Source organism: Colletes latitarsis, chromosome 6 (genome assembly GCF_051014445.1).
Source record: "Colletes latitarsis isolate SP2378_abdomen chromosome 6, iyColLati1, whole genome shotgun sequence".
Classification (NCBI taxonomy): Eukaryota; Metazoa; Arthropoda; class Insecta; order Hymenoptera; family Colletidae; genus Colletes; species Colletes latitarsis.
In genome coordinates, this window is record NC_135139.1 from 26,305,989 (window position 1) to 26,321,637 (window position 15,649).

A 15,649-nucleotide genomic window follows, 5' to 3' on the forward strand; every position below is an offset into this window, starting at 1 on the left:
TCGTGTTTAAGTCACTACCTCAGACGTCTTATTAAACTTATTGAACTATGCATACCTCAGTGGTGACGAACTTCTTCGAGAGCCACACGAGTCCCACTACCAGCCAACCGATTCTCCTACCATTAAGTTTCGCACTAGTTAAGTGACTAGTTAATCCCAGTGAATATACTTTACTAACTGCTTTAGTATACACTTTACTGAACTATATTTCTGGTCCCATCGGTATAAAAATGTTAACAAAATAATCGTATAAAAATACCTTACATATGCGGTTAAGGATTGCACGAGCAAATGGAAGAACTTGGTGTCGACGGTACGTTACAAGCTACGAATTAAACAAGTTTCAAATAAAATTAAAACCCTGTAGTTGCATGAAAAAAGTATACGCACAACGCGTGCAACTGGGAAACAATCGTTTCTCCCAATTTACCTTTTAAACTTACGACCGTGTAAAAAAAACACGCGTGCTTTGTTAATTGACTTTCGTTGAGCAATTCTTAAATATCACGTTTAACTTCCGAAGATATCGTATCGGAATAATATCATCCTTAAATTACATTTAATTTACACCTCTACGTTGCATTTTCGTTCGTTAACCTTTTACGGTACCATTATTGATTTGATCGCGAGCGATTGGTTGCATCGTATGTTACGATCGTTAACAAAAACCGAAAATAATAACGCTTACCGAATATTAATGTCACTCCACTGCACACTTATCTGAGCACCACTCGTTGCACGAACAGTCATCTATCAATATCACGATAAGAAGAAAGGTACTCGAAAACGGTTCGCGTCTAACGCGTTAGATTTGACCTGCGGAACCTTCCCGATCGATTTATCGCATCGAAACGATCTTCCATCTTAAAAGTACATAAGCGGCACACCGCGTTATAATGAGTATTACAACGAGGGCGACAATGTCATTCCAGTACTGCTCGGAATCCATGGCAATGTCGGAAAGGAATTTCGTTGTATATCTATAATGGCAGTACAAGTTATTTTTCTCTTTGCAGGGTAAGACTGGTCGATCGAATCCATATATGGCACTGATGAACCTACGAATTCATAAACGTAGACTTTTATTCGCGCTGGTCTTAATCAGAAACTAACAACATTTTTTTAATCGAAGAAAAATATTACCCTTCTAGGCCATATCGTAGGAAACTGATGTATGTACCCCACTTTAGATAACTCGGTATATCGCGCAACGATACACCGAATCCAGCAAACATCATCAACGGCACTGACAATGTTGGTCCAATGAATGTTCCGTTCTGAAAGAAATCTCATTAATGCATCGTTTTTTCTTCGTATGCTGACAACATGACTCCGATCAAGGCGGAAGTATACGTACAACTACATTAAATACTGCTCCGATCATGAGACCAGTTCCTTGACTTATGAAAGACACCAACAAACTAATCGAGAAAAACATTAAGAAACGTGTAATCTCTAACGGTTGCGACGTTATCAAGTATACTATTACGGTGAAAATTAAGCAGCAGAATATTGAAATCGGCAAATCGATCAATGTCAAAGCCGTGTAAAACGCCTTTAAGCTGTACCACCTGTTGAAGTGTTCTTTCAGTAGTATGTTCATCTGCATAGGAACTGCAAGAAGGAACGTAATGCATAATAACGAATTAAATTGTTGTAAAAACCAACGAGAATTAGATCGAAGGACAGACAATACTGTAAAAACTTGTTTTGTACTTACACGTGACTACCGTGAGCATCATCGTGGTCATCATGTGATGTATGAGGATAGAAAAGAGAAGATTGTAGTTATCTAAAACTCTGGCACCATCCATGCCAGTTTGAAAAAAAACCGAGCCAAGCATAAAACCGACAGACACGTTAACTAGGATTCGCAAGTGTGTTAAAGTCTGCAACAACGAAAGCTCGATGAGAGAACAAACTGCAGCTTCGATCCTATAAATTTATTCGTATCTTTGCCATTTACGTTACGAGTTAAGAGACTGCGTAAGAGACAGATGTGTAAGAATAACAATACGTGCAAGTAAATATCAGAAGGCGTGGTATAGCAAGGTACATTATGAAACCCGGCGTTAGAGTGCCGTTTGAATGGACGCACGGTGGTCTGGAGAGCAGCTTCCATTAGAGAAATAAGTACGATTTTAATTGCAGCGAAAGCAACACCAGACCACCGTGGGACGGGGCGGTACAAACGATGACAAGAAGTTGCGCAACCTACCGTATCTCGTTTGCACATCAGAAAACCCCTCGCCATCAAGACTCTGATCTGATGCGTCAATGAAGTCGCTTGCAGGCTACTCTTACCGTCCGCGTCGATGATCTTTTTGAGAGGATGCAACGCTTCAGAATTAAAAATAAAACAGCATCAATTCCGTGTCCATGCACCCTGGGATTCTAGTTATCGATAGGCGTAAGATAAGTACGACAGTCCGTGCAGATGTTACGAACATAGCATGCCGAATTAATTAACCCCCGAGTACTCCGGTAGTTGAAAGATTCAGGGTCAGGCAAACTTTATATCGCAATTTATAAACCGGAGTACGGAGGGGTTAAGGAAAAATCATTAGCACCGATGTCACGGAAAATTACAACATTTCTTGCCAACGTGCTTTCACTGTGATCCGTCACAAAAAAAAAAAAATAAAAATTACAGCCATACCTCTCAAGCCTTTAGCGTCCAACAGAGCGTCTGAATTTTCAAACCACTGCAAGCTCTTGCCATTCTGCGAGCCGGATATCAGCAACGATATTTTGTCGTCTCCGTATTCACCGCAAGCCAACTCGATCACTGTAAAATAATTAAATCAGGAATATAGAACGAGGGGAGACAGTACGTTCAAAGATATTTAATTGCACGTACCGTAATCGGCTGGATTGTGATACATAGGGCACGGCAATTTGACATTCTCCAAGAAAGGTATCATTTGACTCGTTGCACCGTGGAACAAGCACTCTCCTTTCGACAATACGTATACCTATCATTATGAAAACCAAGAGTCTTTTAAAGAGGTATTTCACACTTTCACGCATACAGGTAGTAAATTTTGTATGGGAACTTGTTGGACATACTATTCATTAATTATTACTGTATCACGCATGTGATTAAGTATATTACAACTTTCTTTCTTTCCTAGAATCACTAGTTTCGTAATAAGGATACCGAGAAGACGTGTGATTTCACGTATCGAAGATTTCTGGACACGGAATTATTATTTTCGAAGTCATTTCGTGAGACTGCATTTAAAAAAAAAAAATAAGAAACGTTGAGTAGTATTTCAAATAACGCTATGCCAAAAGTGGCCGGATCTTCCGCAGAATGTTTGCGTGTATAACGTCGTAGACAAATTAAAAAAATTAACAGTATAGTGCGAAATGATTCGCGGGACTCGAGAACTGGTTTTGGACAAAGTGCTAAGGATAAAAAGGGGGATAAATTCTTTTATGATTCATCGTTATTTGAGGTATACGTACTGCATCTTCTGAAATTTTATACGTACTGTTTGCTACATTTAATCTACGGCTATAATTATGGTCTATGGTCTATGATCTATCGCCCTGACAAATTTCATTAAAATCGTTAAAAGCCCGATCCGCGACTTCTCTTATTAGATTTCCATAGCGGACAAACAAAAACGAGTAAAATGTAAAACGTCTTTACGTTCGTGATTCAGCGGAAACAACAAAACGAGTTATGGAAATCGGATGATGGTGTCCAGTCAAGGACATCTCTCTGCGTGGATGTTATCGTTACCAGATCAAAAAGCTGGAAAAGGGACGCGCTGGGCTGATGAATCGTGCAAATGATCGTTCGTCCTTGTCGTGACAACAGCTTCAATAGATTCACCACTTGCATACAAGACGAACTGTCCAGACCACTGAAAGAAACGTGCACACGATTACATCGCCGGCATACCTACGCCATAAATAATTTATGCAACGATACAAGGGCCGCGTTCTTATTCGCAAGAAAAAGAAATAAACCTCCACGACTATGGAACGCGATAATGACCATAAACTTAAGCGTGAGCAAACGAGGTCCTGAACGACGTCCTGAACCTGCATTTTTCAAGCTGTAATCGATAAGCTGGACTCGACACCGTATTTCGTAACGCCTCGAATCGACCTTTCTTTTTTGATTCAGTCCTTCCTGGAACAAGATCAACGATCCCTGCTGCCTAGTCTCTACCTTCTCGGAAATTACACTTACGTCGTTGGCTCGTCGAGGAACATAACAGTCGGGTTGTTAACCAGCTCCAAAGCGATGGACAGCCTCTTTTTCTGACCCCCGCTTAATCTTCCTGCTCGCGTGTTCATGTGCTCGAACAGGCCTAAAGTGGTAAGGATCTCCACGATCTGGAACATTCAAGTTTTCTCCTTTCACTGACTTAGCTTCCCGACCCGTGCAAACCAGTAACCTAATTCGGTTATAAAATTCCAGGAAGCAAAGAGCCAAAGACCTGGCACGCGAAACCGTGAATAGACTAAAGCTAGACTAGGGCAGTCGGTGCATAATTTTTAATATTTGATTATCTTCTCTTTCGAATAATCACTACAAAGTTCCGACGGATGTTTTCAAGTTATTCGAGTGGGTCGATTTAAATGGGTCACTCGTTATGTTTACTCCGACATGGTTTTTTGTTTTTTTTAATTATATCAGCTATTCTGGCACCAATTAGTACATAAGTTCCAAGTGTGATTGTATTATCGTAGATTTCGTTCAACCCCTTTGCATAGTCGATAAGTAGCAAGTATTATCAAACATTCGGTATTATGTTAGCTTCGTTGCTTAAACGGCGTTTATCTTATCGGGCTTCCGAAGCGTATATAATTTACACGGTGCGATTGGCGAACGATATAATTCAAAATATTGATAATCGACCCCAACAATGAGCCATAACTCACTATCGTTTCCTTCTCGTGCTGCGGAATCTTCGTTGGGAGCTTGAGGTCAGCGGCCACTCTCATGCTCTCGATGACCGTCAACAAAGGCTCCAAGCGATCGTCCTGAGTAATGTACGCGCTGCATCTGTGACGATCGTAAACCATAGAAACGATAAATAAAATTAACTCCGTAGGTAGAGTCGAACGACAAGTCGTTAAATAAATTTTAATTATAATATATCAGATCTTCGTGTCCGTCGAGCCTTTTTTTTATATTAATCGACCAACATGGTTAGTAGCATTCTCTTACAGTGAATTACGCAGCGAAGCTTTTCTTTATTTAACGACTTTATTCGCTACGTTAAAAGACCAAATGAAAATATACGTACAAGAACATTGCATTGGATAGAAGCAAGGTGGAAGGGCGTGGTTGAACAAATAAGGCTGTTTTAGTACTTAATCCAACTTAATCCTTAACTTATAAACTAACTTGAACAGAAAATTAAGGATAGGATGCTGCTATGCACAAAAAGACAAAAATGTAATATTGTGGGATACTGACAAAAATAATGAATAAACACATAGGGTAGAGAGTCTTGATTTAGTAGTGCTGCGATAGGGTACAAAAAGATTTAGACAGAACCTGCTGATTGGATCATCATTGGTAAGCGAAGACATATCGGAGAGGCGTAAATTGAACAGATAAATAAGAGACTTTACAAGGTAGGGATCTTGCGAACGAGACAACAGACGCGTCCAAATTCCCCTAAGAAATTTCAGGAAATGAAGCTCACTTTCGAAAAGAATTCATCTGTCGAACACGTCCATTGATGTAGACGTTACCATTCACGCCGGTTATCCTGTATCCCGATAGAACGTTCAACAACGTCGATTTCCCCGCGCCAGACGGCCCCATAAGCGCGATCAAGTGTTTCGCTGGAAGCCTTCCGCTGATTTCGTGCAATATCTCTTTCTGGCCTGCAAGCATGAACAATTACAATTGGTACACCAATAGCAGTTTCATTGATTCGGTGTGATGCATGGCATTAATCTAACGTAATCGAATCAAAATCAATTGACCCGTTTAACTGATTCATGAAGGTTAGCTAAAGGTGGGAAGGGGGGCGAAACATGTACAAGAGAAACGTAGGTACTATTCCAGGCTGTAAAGACGACGAGCGCGGCGCGATTGGTAGATGCTAACGATGCATCGACCACATTGGCCAATAGCGTGAAAGGAAAGGTCGCTGCAACCAATCGGACACGCGTTCCTTAGCCTCGTCTTCCTTCTAACTCTGAATAGTATATTACACGGATTACGGTATTCGCGCATCGCTGCCTCCGGCGAGCTCACCGCGTGTCTCTTTCGCCCCACCTCGCTCCATCTCATGGGAAAAACCACGACTACTGGATCGGTCAACAGGTGGAGGGGGAAACGCAGGCCGTGAACTCGAACGTGGCGCACCCTCGTTTTGACTCGACTGACCTTTTCTGCAGCCAAGCGACACCGTGTACGTGATGTTTTCGAACATGATGTCGACCGTGTGCGCCGTGTCGGTTTCCATAAATCGTGCCGACGCTCCGTTCGTTTGTTTATCCTCCAGCTTATCCTTAATCGGCTCCTTTCCCATGGCGTATACCGGCGAGCCGGCCGCGTTCATTTCCTGGCCGTTGCTCGCCTCGTAAATCAATACTTCCATGGCGGTATGCCGGACTTCGTGCTGGGTGTAGGTATCGATGCTCTCAAAACACGCTCTCTCGCCGATTAGTTCAACATAGGCGAGCCTGAACGCAGAACTGCAACAAGAGGGAACAAAAGCGGCATCGTTAAAGGGGACCCCGACTCTTGAGTGTTTAAGTTTAATGTGCCTGTTAACGGCCAGCCGCGGGGGCAAAATTCTTAGGCGGACGAAAATGTCGAGCAACAAATATGCAAGATAAACAACCGTTTTTAGTCGTTTTATTATGTACAGATTTCTTGTATCGTTTTAAAGCTATCGCGCGTCTGGAACGCAGACATTTCGTAATAGAAATATAAACGTGAAATCCTCTTTAAACCTCGAGAGGAGTACAAACAAGTTGAATTTATCGTTTATCGGTTATGATATTATCAATTTTTATATCAAACGAGCGACCTACAATATCAGGATAAGTTGCTGTATTATCGGCCACACATTTGATTAGATAAACTGTCTCACATAATTTCTCGATCACGGTCAAACCGATCTCATCTTGCCAATCAGTCGATAATTATGAATATAGGTGAGATAATTCCAAAACGAATTCACCCGTTCTGTATAATTTTTATTTTTTTACATGAATATGTACGAAACGCCCTGTATCGATACACTAGTTATTTCGACATTTCTGGCGCGTAAATAACAGTCAATGCGACGACAAGAACGCTATGTCTAGCGATTAGCAACACCTTGAATTACTATCGAGGATTACCAGATGAATCACCCAACAGTCACTCGCATTTATTTCACGCGATACATCGTTTTTAGAGTAATTTCAAAAATTACGAAAGGGTATACGTAATCGATTGAAGAGGTTAGGTCTGGGTTAGTACAAATATGAACGAAACGAACGCAAATCGATTAAGAAACATTGCAATCTAATCTGACTGAAACTGTGACAAAAAGTCGCGCTCTGTCAATGCTGGTACGAGTTAAATCTAGAGCACCAGATCCAGTCGGTTCGAGTCTCTTTCGAAACACGCTGGCGGTCAATATTTGAAATTTCCTCATGCCAACAAAAACAACGGAAACAAGTTTTCATTTTTCTTACGAGACTTTCGAAAGTACCAATTCATTCACCACTGGCATCGGAAGTCGTTATCGTCGTTGTCCCGGTTCAGAAAATCACGTTTCGCGATGAAAAGTTTGAGCTAGTTTACAACGAACGTTTGATACGCGTATCAAGTACAGCAGAACCTTGATTATCCGAACAAATTGTGTCACACGCTGTTCAGATAATCGAGTGACTCCATTTTCTCGCGAAGATCGTTTATTCCGAAATATATGGTTTCCCAACAAGAGCACGAAATGAAAATTACAAAAGATACTCTTTCGCTCGTTGTTTTATTTGTTTAAACGACCACCATGATTGCGTTTAGTGGACTGAATACGATAAACCTAATCTTCGATGATTCTAGCACATAAATCAAGCTATATCTCATCAATAACAGGAACAAAGTTTGCTTTGCTTCTGGTTTCTCGGAATAAATAAAGAACTTAACACGGTTCCGCAAGACAAAGTCTAATGGCGTCGAGTGGTAAAATTATTCGAAGACAAAATCTATATACGACAAAGATCTGTGTTCTAGACAATCGATTAATTCGCCATATTATCGCTGTTTGTAAAGATAAGCAGCTTTGCCATACACGTGTATCTCAAAGACTCGGAATTGGTCGAAAATTTGTCGATATCGAGTAACAGTGAAAACGGTACGTAAAAACGATAACGTACGCTAGATTTACGGACACTGATTGCACATATTTTTATCCGTTTTTCAATAGCGACGTTACAAGAAGTAGAATAGATCCGGATACGGTTCGTTAAATATTGAAAAAAAGCAATTACAACGGTGTAGTATCTCGTAAAAAGCTACGCATAAATTATGGAAATCGCGGGAAAGGATTGATATTTGCCAAACATTCTACTTCATTCCATCATTGTGGGGTCTTGTCGATTAGAGATGGAAAAGGAAATCAGTCTCGGAGGACATTGGTTAGTCGGTCAAGGAGCGTATATACAGGGTGTTCGGCCACCCATGGGGGATTCTAGAGGCCAAATTGGTCTCAACAAATTGGTATTCTTGATTTTCGTCTTATTTTGGCCTCTAGAATCCCCCATTAAAATATTCCCCAGGGATGGCCGAATATACAAACGAAAGGTGAGTAGAACGCTTGCGAGAGGAACGATCCCTCTGGCGGCAAGTAGGGAAAGCGATGGACCCCCACACCATACTTGCAGACAAACGTGAATTTAATATTTTTTTATTCGATAGACGAACTCTGAAAAATTTCCCCTCAAATTATTTCGAACGATCGAAGAGGAACGTGGAAATCGAGCCGCTAAAAATCCAACGAAAGCTCTCTCTTGATTCGCGATTAGATTAGATTAACAAATCGACGATCGAGCAATACAAAGGTTACTGGACTTGGAAACTTCTGCTCGCCTTTCATCGAATCATTCATGCAAAGATTACGACACGCGAGCAAAAAAAGAACACCGGAGACATACCGAAAGCTCACCTTCATTACCATAACTGGATATATGATTAGAGTGTCAACAGTGAGTTCGAAGATACCAAAAGAAACATATCCCTAGCACCGTTATTAGCCTTTCTTTATGACAGTGACTTTGCGGAAACTGACCAGAAGCGTGACCGCGACGTCCCATCGCAACGAGATTTTAATAAAGCTATAAAAGTCATAGCTCTGGCTTTAATTTATAAATACCAAATATTTCTAATTGCTTTGTTGTATCTTGTCAATTTAATAGCGGACGACTACCTAAGACCAAGTCAAATTAGTACGCCTTCGCAAGAATTTAAGGTTAAGTAAAAATTCAATGAAAATATTCTGTTCTTTTTAAACAATAACACAGAATTCGATTGTTGTACGAATGGATATCAATGTGTAACATTAATACAGAATTGAAATCAAAAAATTGAGTGAGTTATGGTACAAAGTCCCTATTATCTTGTTCACTTAAAAATCAATTAACCCTGTGACCCATATGTTGGAAGTCATTGCTCGCAGAATCCAATTATCTGGTATTTGATTATTTGTAAATACGAACGTATATCGCTTAATACATGTACACGAATACACTGATTCATCGTTCAATAAATCCAATTAAAATACCTCCTAAACGTTTGCGAATTTTCCTGAACCTTTCACTACTTATTTATTAATAGTTTAATTCGATTCTTTTGGTCAGAAATAATATTTCTTTCTCGACTATGCACCGATTCGTGATTTTCGTGTCCTTGAACTTATCGGGCCACAGTAACAGCAACAATGTCAACAAAAAGCACTTTGTACTGGCAAATAACCGATGTCAAATAATTGTCCGCGATTGCAATAACATAATGCGATATGGTACAAATATTTGTAACATATGGGTTGAAAATAAAGCACAGTCGGTATCGCGTTACGCAATTCTCAACGTGTATGCGGAAGTTTAATGCGAGAAAAATTTAATTTATGAAATGTCGATCGTGTTTGTTTCGCAGATCCTGAAACCGTTTTGCATTTTCTTAATGCAAACAAAACGCGTTTACATTCCGGGAAGGAAAAGTTTCCAGACGTAAATCCGATAATAGGATCACCTATTAAACATTATTCGAATACAAAGTTCCAACTCAACTAAACCTGTATTGTTAATATAATTATTCATGCACAAGTTGTTGGAAATATGATCTTGCTTCTATGCCTTTGGCAAATCACTCGACACGTTTAAAAAAAGCATCAAATGTATTCGTCTACTCTACAAACATTACATTAATGATGTACGATTATCGCGTTACAAAATTATTCAAACGGTACTAAAAGAAAAATAATATACAAGTTAGGCCAATTAGAGCATCAAAGAAATAGTCAGACAGTATTAATAAACATCAATGATTTAAACCTATGCCTTCGACTAAAGTGATATTAATGTGTCGATGCAATTATTAATTTAAATATCACTTCCACCACTGTGTCTGATAACCAAGTTTTTTGTTCCGCGTCTGTCAATGATTTATAACGTTTTTTTTTTATTTATGACAACGCAGAAATTTTCGAACGACGTAGCATTAATAGTGCCCGATTTGATTTGGTCGTAATACTTTTTCATACGCGAAGATAATGATCGTTCAAACGCCACCATTTTGTAAATGTAAGGTAGGAACTGTAGCTTGAATCGAAACGCTCGAGTCGAATTAAAATTTTAAATTTTAATTTCCTCGATTTGATTGCGACAGGACTGTATAAATGGTGGTTTATAAATAACATTTGCCTATATAGTTTACTGGAATAGACGTTCACCACAGCGTTAAGAAGACATCGACGACATTGAAACGGTTGATCGTCGTGCACACTTCCTCGAAAAGAACAAAGTGGCTTATCTCCGCGACGATAAGCGTAATCTTGTTTATGGAGTTAAATGACGATCATTGTTTCAGAAAGCAGTCAAACTCTATTTACAGCGAGCAACGTTAATATTCGGACACTTGACAATTCACACTTTATCGCTTTACAATCTTGTCTATGACGAAAGGATAAAATAATATACGTATACATAGAGGGTACTTCCTTTGGAAAATGTTAAATACCGTTTAATTTGTTAAATGCTGACAAGGTTACTCGAAGTATAACTTTGAAACAGATGCAAGTATTAAATACAATGCAAATGCAAACGGCGATATCGCCAACAGCGAATTAAATGACCGGCGAATAAAGATCGACTTGTTCCCGTGAAAAAAAATTCGTCGATCGGTTTCGATTGGTCTGTTTGGACGTAAATAGTTTGTGATTCACAAAGAGACCGGTCGAAGTACAACCGGCGAATCTTATCGCGCGCAGTGAATCAACAATGAAAGTCCAACAAAGATCATCGAAGATCCAAGCTTCTGTTGTTTCAAGAGGGAACACTAATAAACTCAAGTTCAACGTTTGCTATTTCCGACATGACACTTATAAATCATAATTAATGTCTAATAATCTGTTGTACTTTTTAAGTTAATAGAGAGGAAGATATCACGACACTTACCGACATAACCTAATAAGACTAGTTTATTTTCTATATAATTCGTTCCCTGCCCACCTCCAAAGCTTCTGCCCCCCTTCCTACTTCGTGTATACTATTCAAAAAATCGTACGTTGGCTTCTAAAATGTACTCAATCCCGATTACGCTTCCAAGGAGTCGAATAATCCGTGTCACGGACGACGACTGATCTATTGTACGTTTCCCGCGTTTAAAAATACTTAAACTATGACGAATTCGTAAAAAAAACTGTCTCTAATATGAAACTAATACTTTGAAAGCGATAAATTAATACTCTCTCGGTTACATAATATGCAAGGGTAAACAAATTGGAACTATAAAGCTAACCTTTAAAGGTTATGTCTGTCATTTCGAAGATTGCAGAAAAAAAACCGATCGTCTCAATTAAACGAAGTATAAACTCGCGAAGATATTAAACATACGTACAATTGTACATAAAAATGATAACGTAACAGTTATTCAGAATAGAAATTCGTAACAATTTCGACCGCGATTTTTATACAGGGAGTTTGGCCACCCCTGGGAAAAATTTTAATAGGAGATTCTAGAGGCCAAAATAAGACGAAAATCAAGAATACCAATTTATTGATGGAGGCTTTGTTAAAAAGTTATTAACGTTTGAAGTTCCGCCCTTTCTGAATTTTTTTCTCGAAACTGAGTAGGATTTCGGGGGTATGTGTATTCACCAAAAATGGTTGTATTTGACCCCAAAACCCAGAAATAATTTTTTTAGAACGATTTGAAATTTTTTTTTTCGCCGAGAAATTTAGGCACCTATCCGATTTTTTTTCTCGAAAGTGGGTAGGATTTCGGGGGTATGTGTAATGACCAAAAATGATTGTAATTGACCCCCGCAATAGAAAATAATTTTTCCAGAGCGATTTGAAATTTTTGAATTGAATAACTTTTTAACGAAGCCTCCATCGACAAGTTGGTATTCTTGATTTTCGTCTTATTTTGGCCTCTAGAATCCCCTATTAAAATTTTTCCCAGGTGTGGCCGAACACCCTGCATAGGGAAGGGTTTGAAACGATCATTATCCAAACCTTTTCGAACCATGCGTTAGATACGAAAAGTTAACGTGACAGTCGACGCATTAAATGTGCAATGAAAGTCGTCGAATTATCTCTAGAGACGTTCTTACGGCGTCGTGTTATTCTCGAGAACAATGGGCTCTTTTGCAAGGTACATTCAGAACGATCGAACAGCCCTGGGTAAGTGGAGGTAGTACACCGGCAATTGACTTTTACACCGTTACTTACTTTAATAACAGAGATACACTTTATTATGTAAGCGACATAAATGTTGCACGTAATAGCTGACATGCGTCCGTGTACCTCAGCCTAACTGGTTTTCCAGCATTGTATAATAAACGGTCAGTGTTATTCGGCCACCTACCATTAGTTTTATAAATATTTATTTCTATTAACGATACGCGTGTTATGCAAATAAACCCAATACAAGTTCATTGCTGTGTAAATACTAAAGACTACTTAATGTCTCGTTAATAAACAAAAAATCAGTTTCGAGCCACTGCATGTATGTATCAATTAAACAGATTGATTTATTTTAAGTTTCTTGATAAACGACTATCGAGGAAAAAGCTGAACAGAAAATATTCGCAAATTCGTTGAAATCTCAATCGATATTCTTTATTTGATTCTGCACTCGATACGTAACGACGTTACGTTCGTCTTTTCAATCGCTGTACTTTTGAGAATGATATCGAAACAAAAGTATGTCATGTAAAAAATAAAATAAATATAAATTCTATTTCAGGAAGCTATCTATCCACTTCTAAACAATTTATGTCATACGTCCACCGTTTGAAAAAGACAGACATAACCTAGAATTATTACTGCATAAGGTAACGGTCATAACCACGCAAATTTTCGTAAAATCTGAGGAGATATTCGAGTCATCCGATGGACCAAGCTGTAAAATGGAATGTCTCGAGTTTCCAAACATTGGTTACCATCATAACATGCATTATAATGTGTAAAATATTCGGAAAGGTTTAAAGTCGATCTCTGTAAACCGGACGCAGTACCATTTCTTTGAAATTCCAAACGATCACTGGTTTTCTTAGAAGGTGTTAGGAAGTAGAACAGATCTCGAGATCCTTTATACATTAGTACGAACATATAACGTATGTTTTGAATTATGTATTTAGAGAATTAATATAAATTAGAAATTTCTGATAATTTCGAATAATTTAAACGCCTTGAAATGCTCTACATATGTTTTAGAAAGCTCAAATTGCGAATTAACTTTCCACTTTTACAGTACACTTATTATAACTTTCGACATTTTAATATACATTTATACACACTTACAGGATTCCGAAATCCTCTAAAATTAAAAATAGAGTCAATTGTTTTTGCAATCAAATATTCAAAACGATTCGAAAGGACGATGAAATCGCACGAAAGTTTGGAAGAGGAGAAACTGAATATCTATCATTATGTAAGGACATTCAACCTTTAACTTCTGTGCAATCGAAACATCACAGACTAGATTCATACATAGCATTTAATTATCACTTGATTGAATTAACAGTTTCATAATAGTTACAATGTAATCAACGATAAAGAAATATTAAACGATTTTAATTAAATCTGTTTGTGCATTAAGCACGCTTATTATACAGACATTGATTAAACAGAAAATTAATTTCTAATTTTTTAAGAAACAATTACAAATTCTTATGTCTATAGACTAGATTTTGACGTACACATCGGTAACCATAAAACACTTGGAATTTTTCTCGAAAACTTTGAAATCACGAAAAAATACCTGCGTCGGACAAATTCTATTTTTTCTTCAAATTTACGTGCTTTATCATGCTATATTTTTGTACGAATGTTTACTCAAAATTATCTAGTTAGTGTTAAAAAGTGTTCTTTCGGTTATACATAAGTACAAAATTAATAGGGTAAACATATTTTAACTCTTCGACAAACATCTTTTCTAGAACCCCTGTATATTTTCGTTATTTCATCTTCGTTGCTTTAATTGGTTTTCGAAAACAGTTCGCAGATAATCCCTGACACTCGTGCAACGTTTATTTAAAACACGTTGTTCAAATACGTCTACCTCGCGATGACAAAACCATTATCTAAATTACTGTTTCAAGTTTAATTGCGTTTGTTTATGTGTGGGATCTTCGTACGAGATTATCGAAGTAGAACTACTGTTCGAAACACAAAAAACGCGATTACCATGCCGAAAGCACACGCGCCGCACGCGACGAAGGTTCCCGAATATTTTCATCGACGTGTGTGTGGTGTTCTCTTTTTCGCTTGGATAAAATTTCGCATAACGATTCGTGCTTACTGTTACAGCGAGGGGGTTGATGAAACCACAGATCCTTTTCCGTACGGTTCTTCCTGTCCAACGAGAAATCTCGATTCACCGATCTCTTTCACTGTATCGTCCAATATTGTCGTTCGCGCGCATTCAAACGGCCGTGACGTTCTCGAACGCGAATTTATTGGCACGAAAGCGCGGGCAAAAGTGTCACGATCATGACAACCGCGGTTACAAACTCACGACGATGCCGCAGAACGCGTTCTATGCACGGAGAAACGCACTTCCGATTCTCCCGACTACCGCCGTTCGAACACTGCATTCGACCACGCGTGTTCTCCCTTTTCTGCCTCCCTCTATCGTACCTTCGCTCCCCCTCACTACTCGGCCGCTGATTGGGAACATCGCATCCCCTCTCTTTCTCATTCTGTTCCGCCAGACGATTTCTCGATCCGCGTATCTCGTACTGTACGATGCTTAGATTTTCCCTCGTACGCTTCGCGGAAAACCTTCGACGAAGGTCAGAGACCCAATTGGACCGTTTATTTTGAAAGTGGTGTACGTCCTTTTTAAAAAAAAATGAGATACGACGTAATTTATGCTTAATTTAGTGTAAACCTTTTGTTTATAACTAGTTCGTATTTAATATCTTAAAAAATGCCAATGCTTTGTTCAATT

At 38.8% G+C, this 15,649-nt stretch overlaps 1 protein-coding gene across 4 annotated transcripts; it reads right to left on the bottom strand.

Annotated features, from left to right (window-relative positions):
• LOC143342391 (ATP-binding cassette sub-family G member 4) lies at window positions 1-15,381 on the bottom strand. Of its 4 annotated transcripts, none has more exons than XM_076766204.1 (13): window positions 14,999-15,381; window positions 6,368-6,678; window positions 5,676-5,859; window positions 4,903-5,020; window positions 4,208-4,353; window positions 3,752-3,875; window positions 2,861-2,975; window positions 2,660-2,788; window positions 2,219-2,340; window positions 1,721-1,889; window positions 1,358-1,614; window positions 1,144-1,277; window positions 1-1,058 (listed from the first exon to the last, which is right to left on the bottom strand). In XM_076766204.1, the coding sequence occupies exons 2-13, from the start codon at window positions 6,579-6,581 to the stop codon at window positions 839-841; spliced, it is 1,932 nt and encodes a 643-aa protein (XP_076622319.1). In that variant the 5' UTR covers window positions 6,582-6,678; window positions 14,999-15,381; the 3' UTR covers window positions 1-838. The 4 variants fall into 4 exon arrangements, with proteins under 4 accessions (XP_076622319.1, XP_076622317.1, XP_076622318.1 ...); XM_076766202.1 differs by having other exon boundaries at window positions 4,903-5,026; window positions 14,999-15,378; XM_076766203.1 differs by lacking the exon at window positions 14,999-15,381 and adding an exon at window positions 9,141-9,184 and having other exon boundaries at window positions 4,903-5,026.
• Between the last annotated feature and the right edge of the window lie 268 nt (window positions 15,382-15,649).

What these genes read in the sequence shown, in the direction of transcription:
- LOC143342391 (XM_076766202.1), bottom strand. Translation starts at nt 6,581, where the DNA reads ATGGAAGTATTGATTTACGAGGCGAGCAACGGCCAGGAAATGAACGCG. An exon ending in TTTTCCAGCTTTTTGATCTG is followed by an intron (nt 2,976 to 3,751) that starts GTAACGATAACA and finishes TCATAATGATAG; the next exon opens with GTATACGTATTGTCGAAAGG. An exon ending in TGATGTGCAAACGAGATACG is followed by an intron (nt 1,890 to 2,218) that starts GTAGGTTGCGCA and finishes TCGTTGTTGCAG; the next exon opens with ACTTTAACACACTTGCGAAT.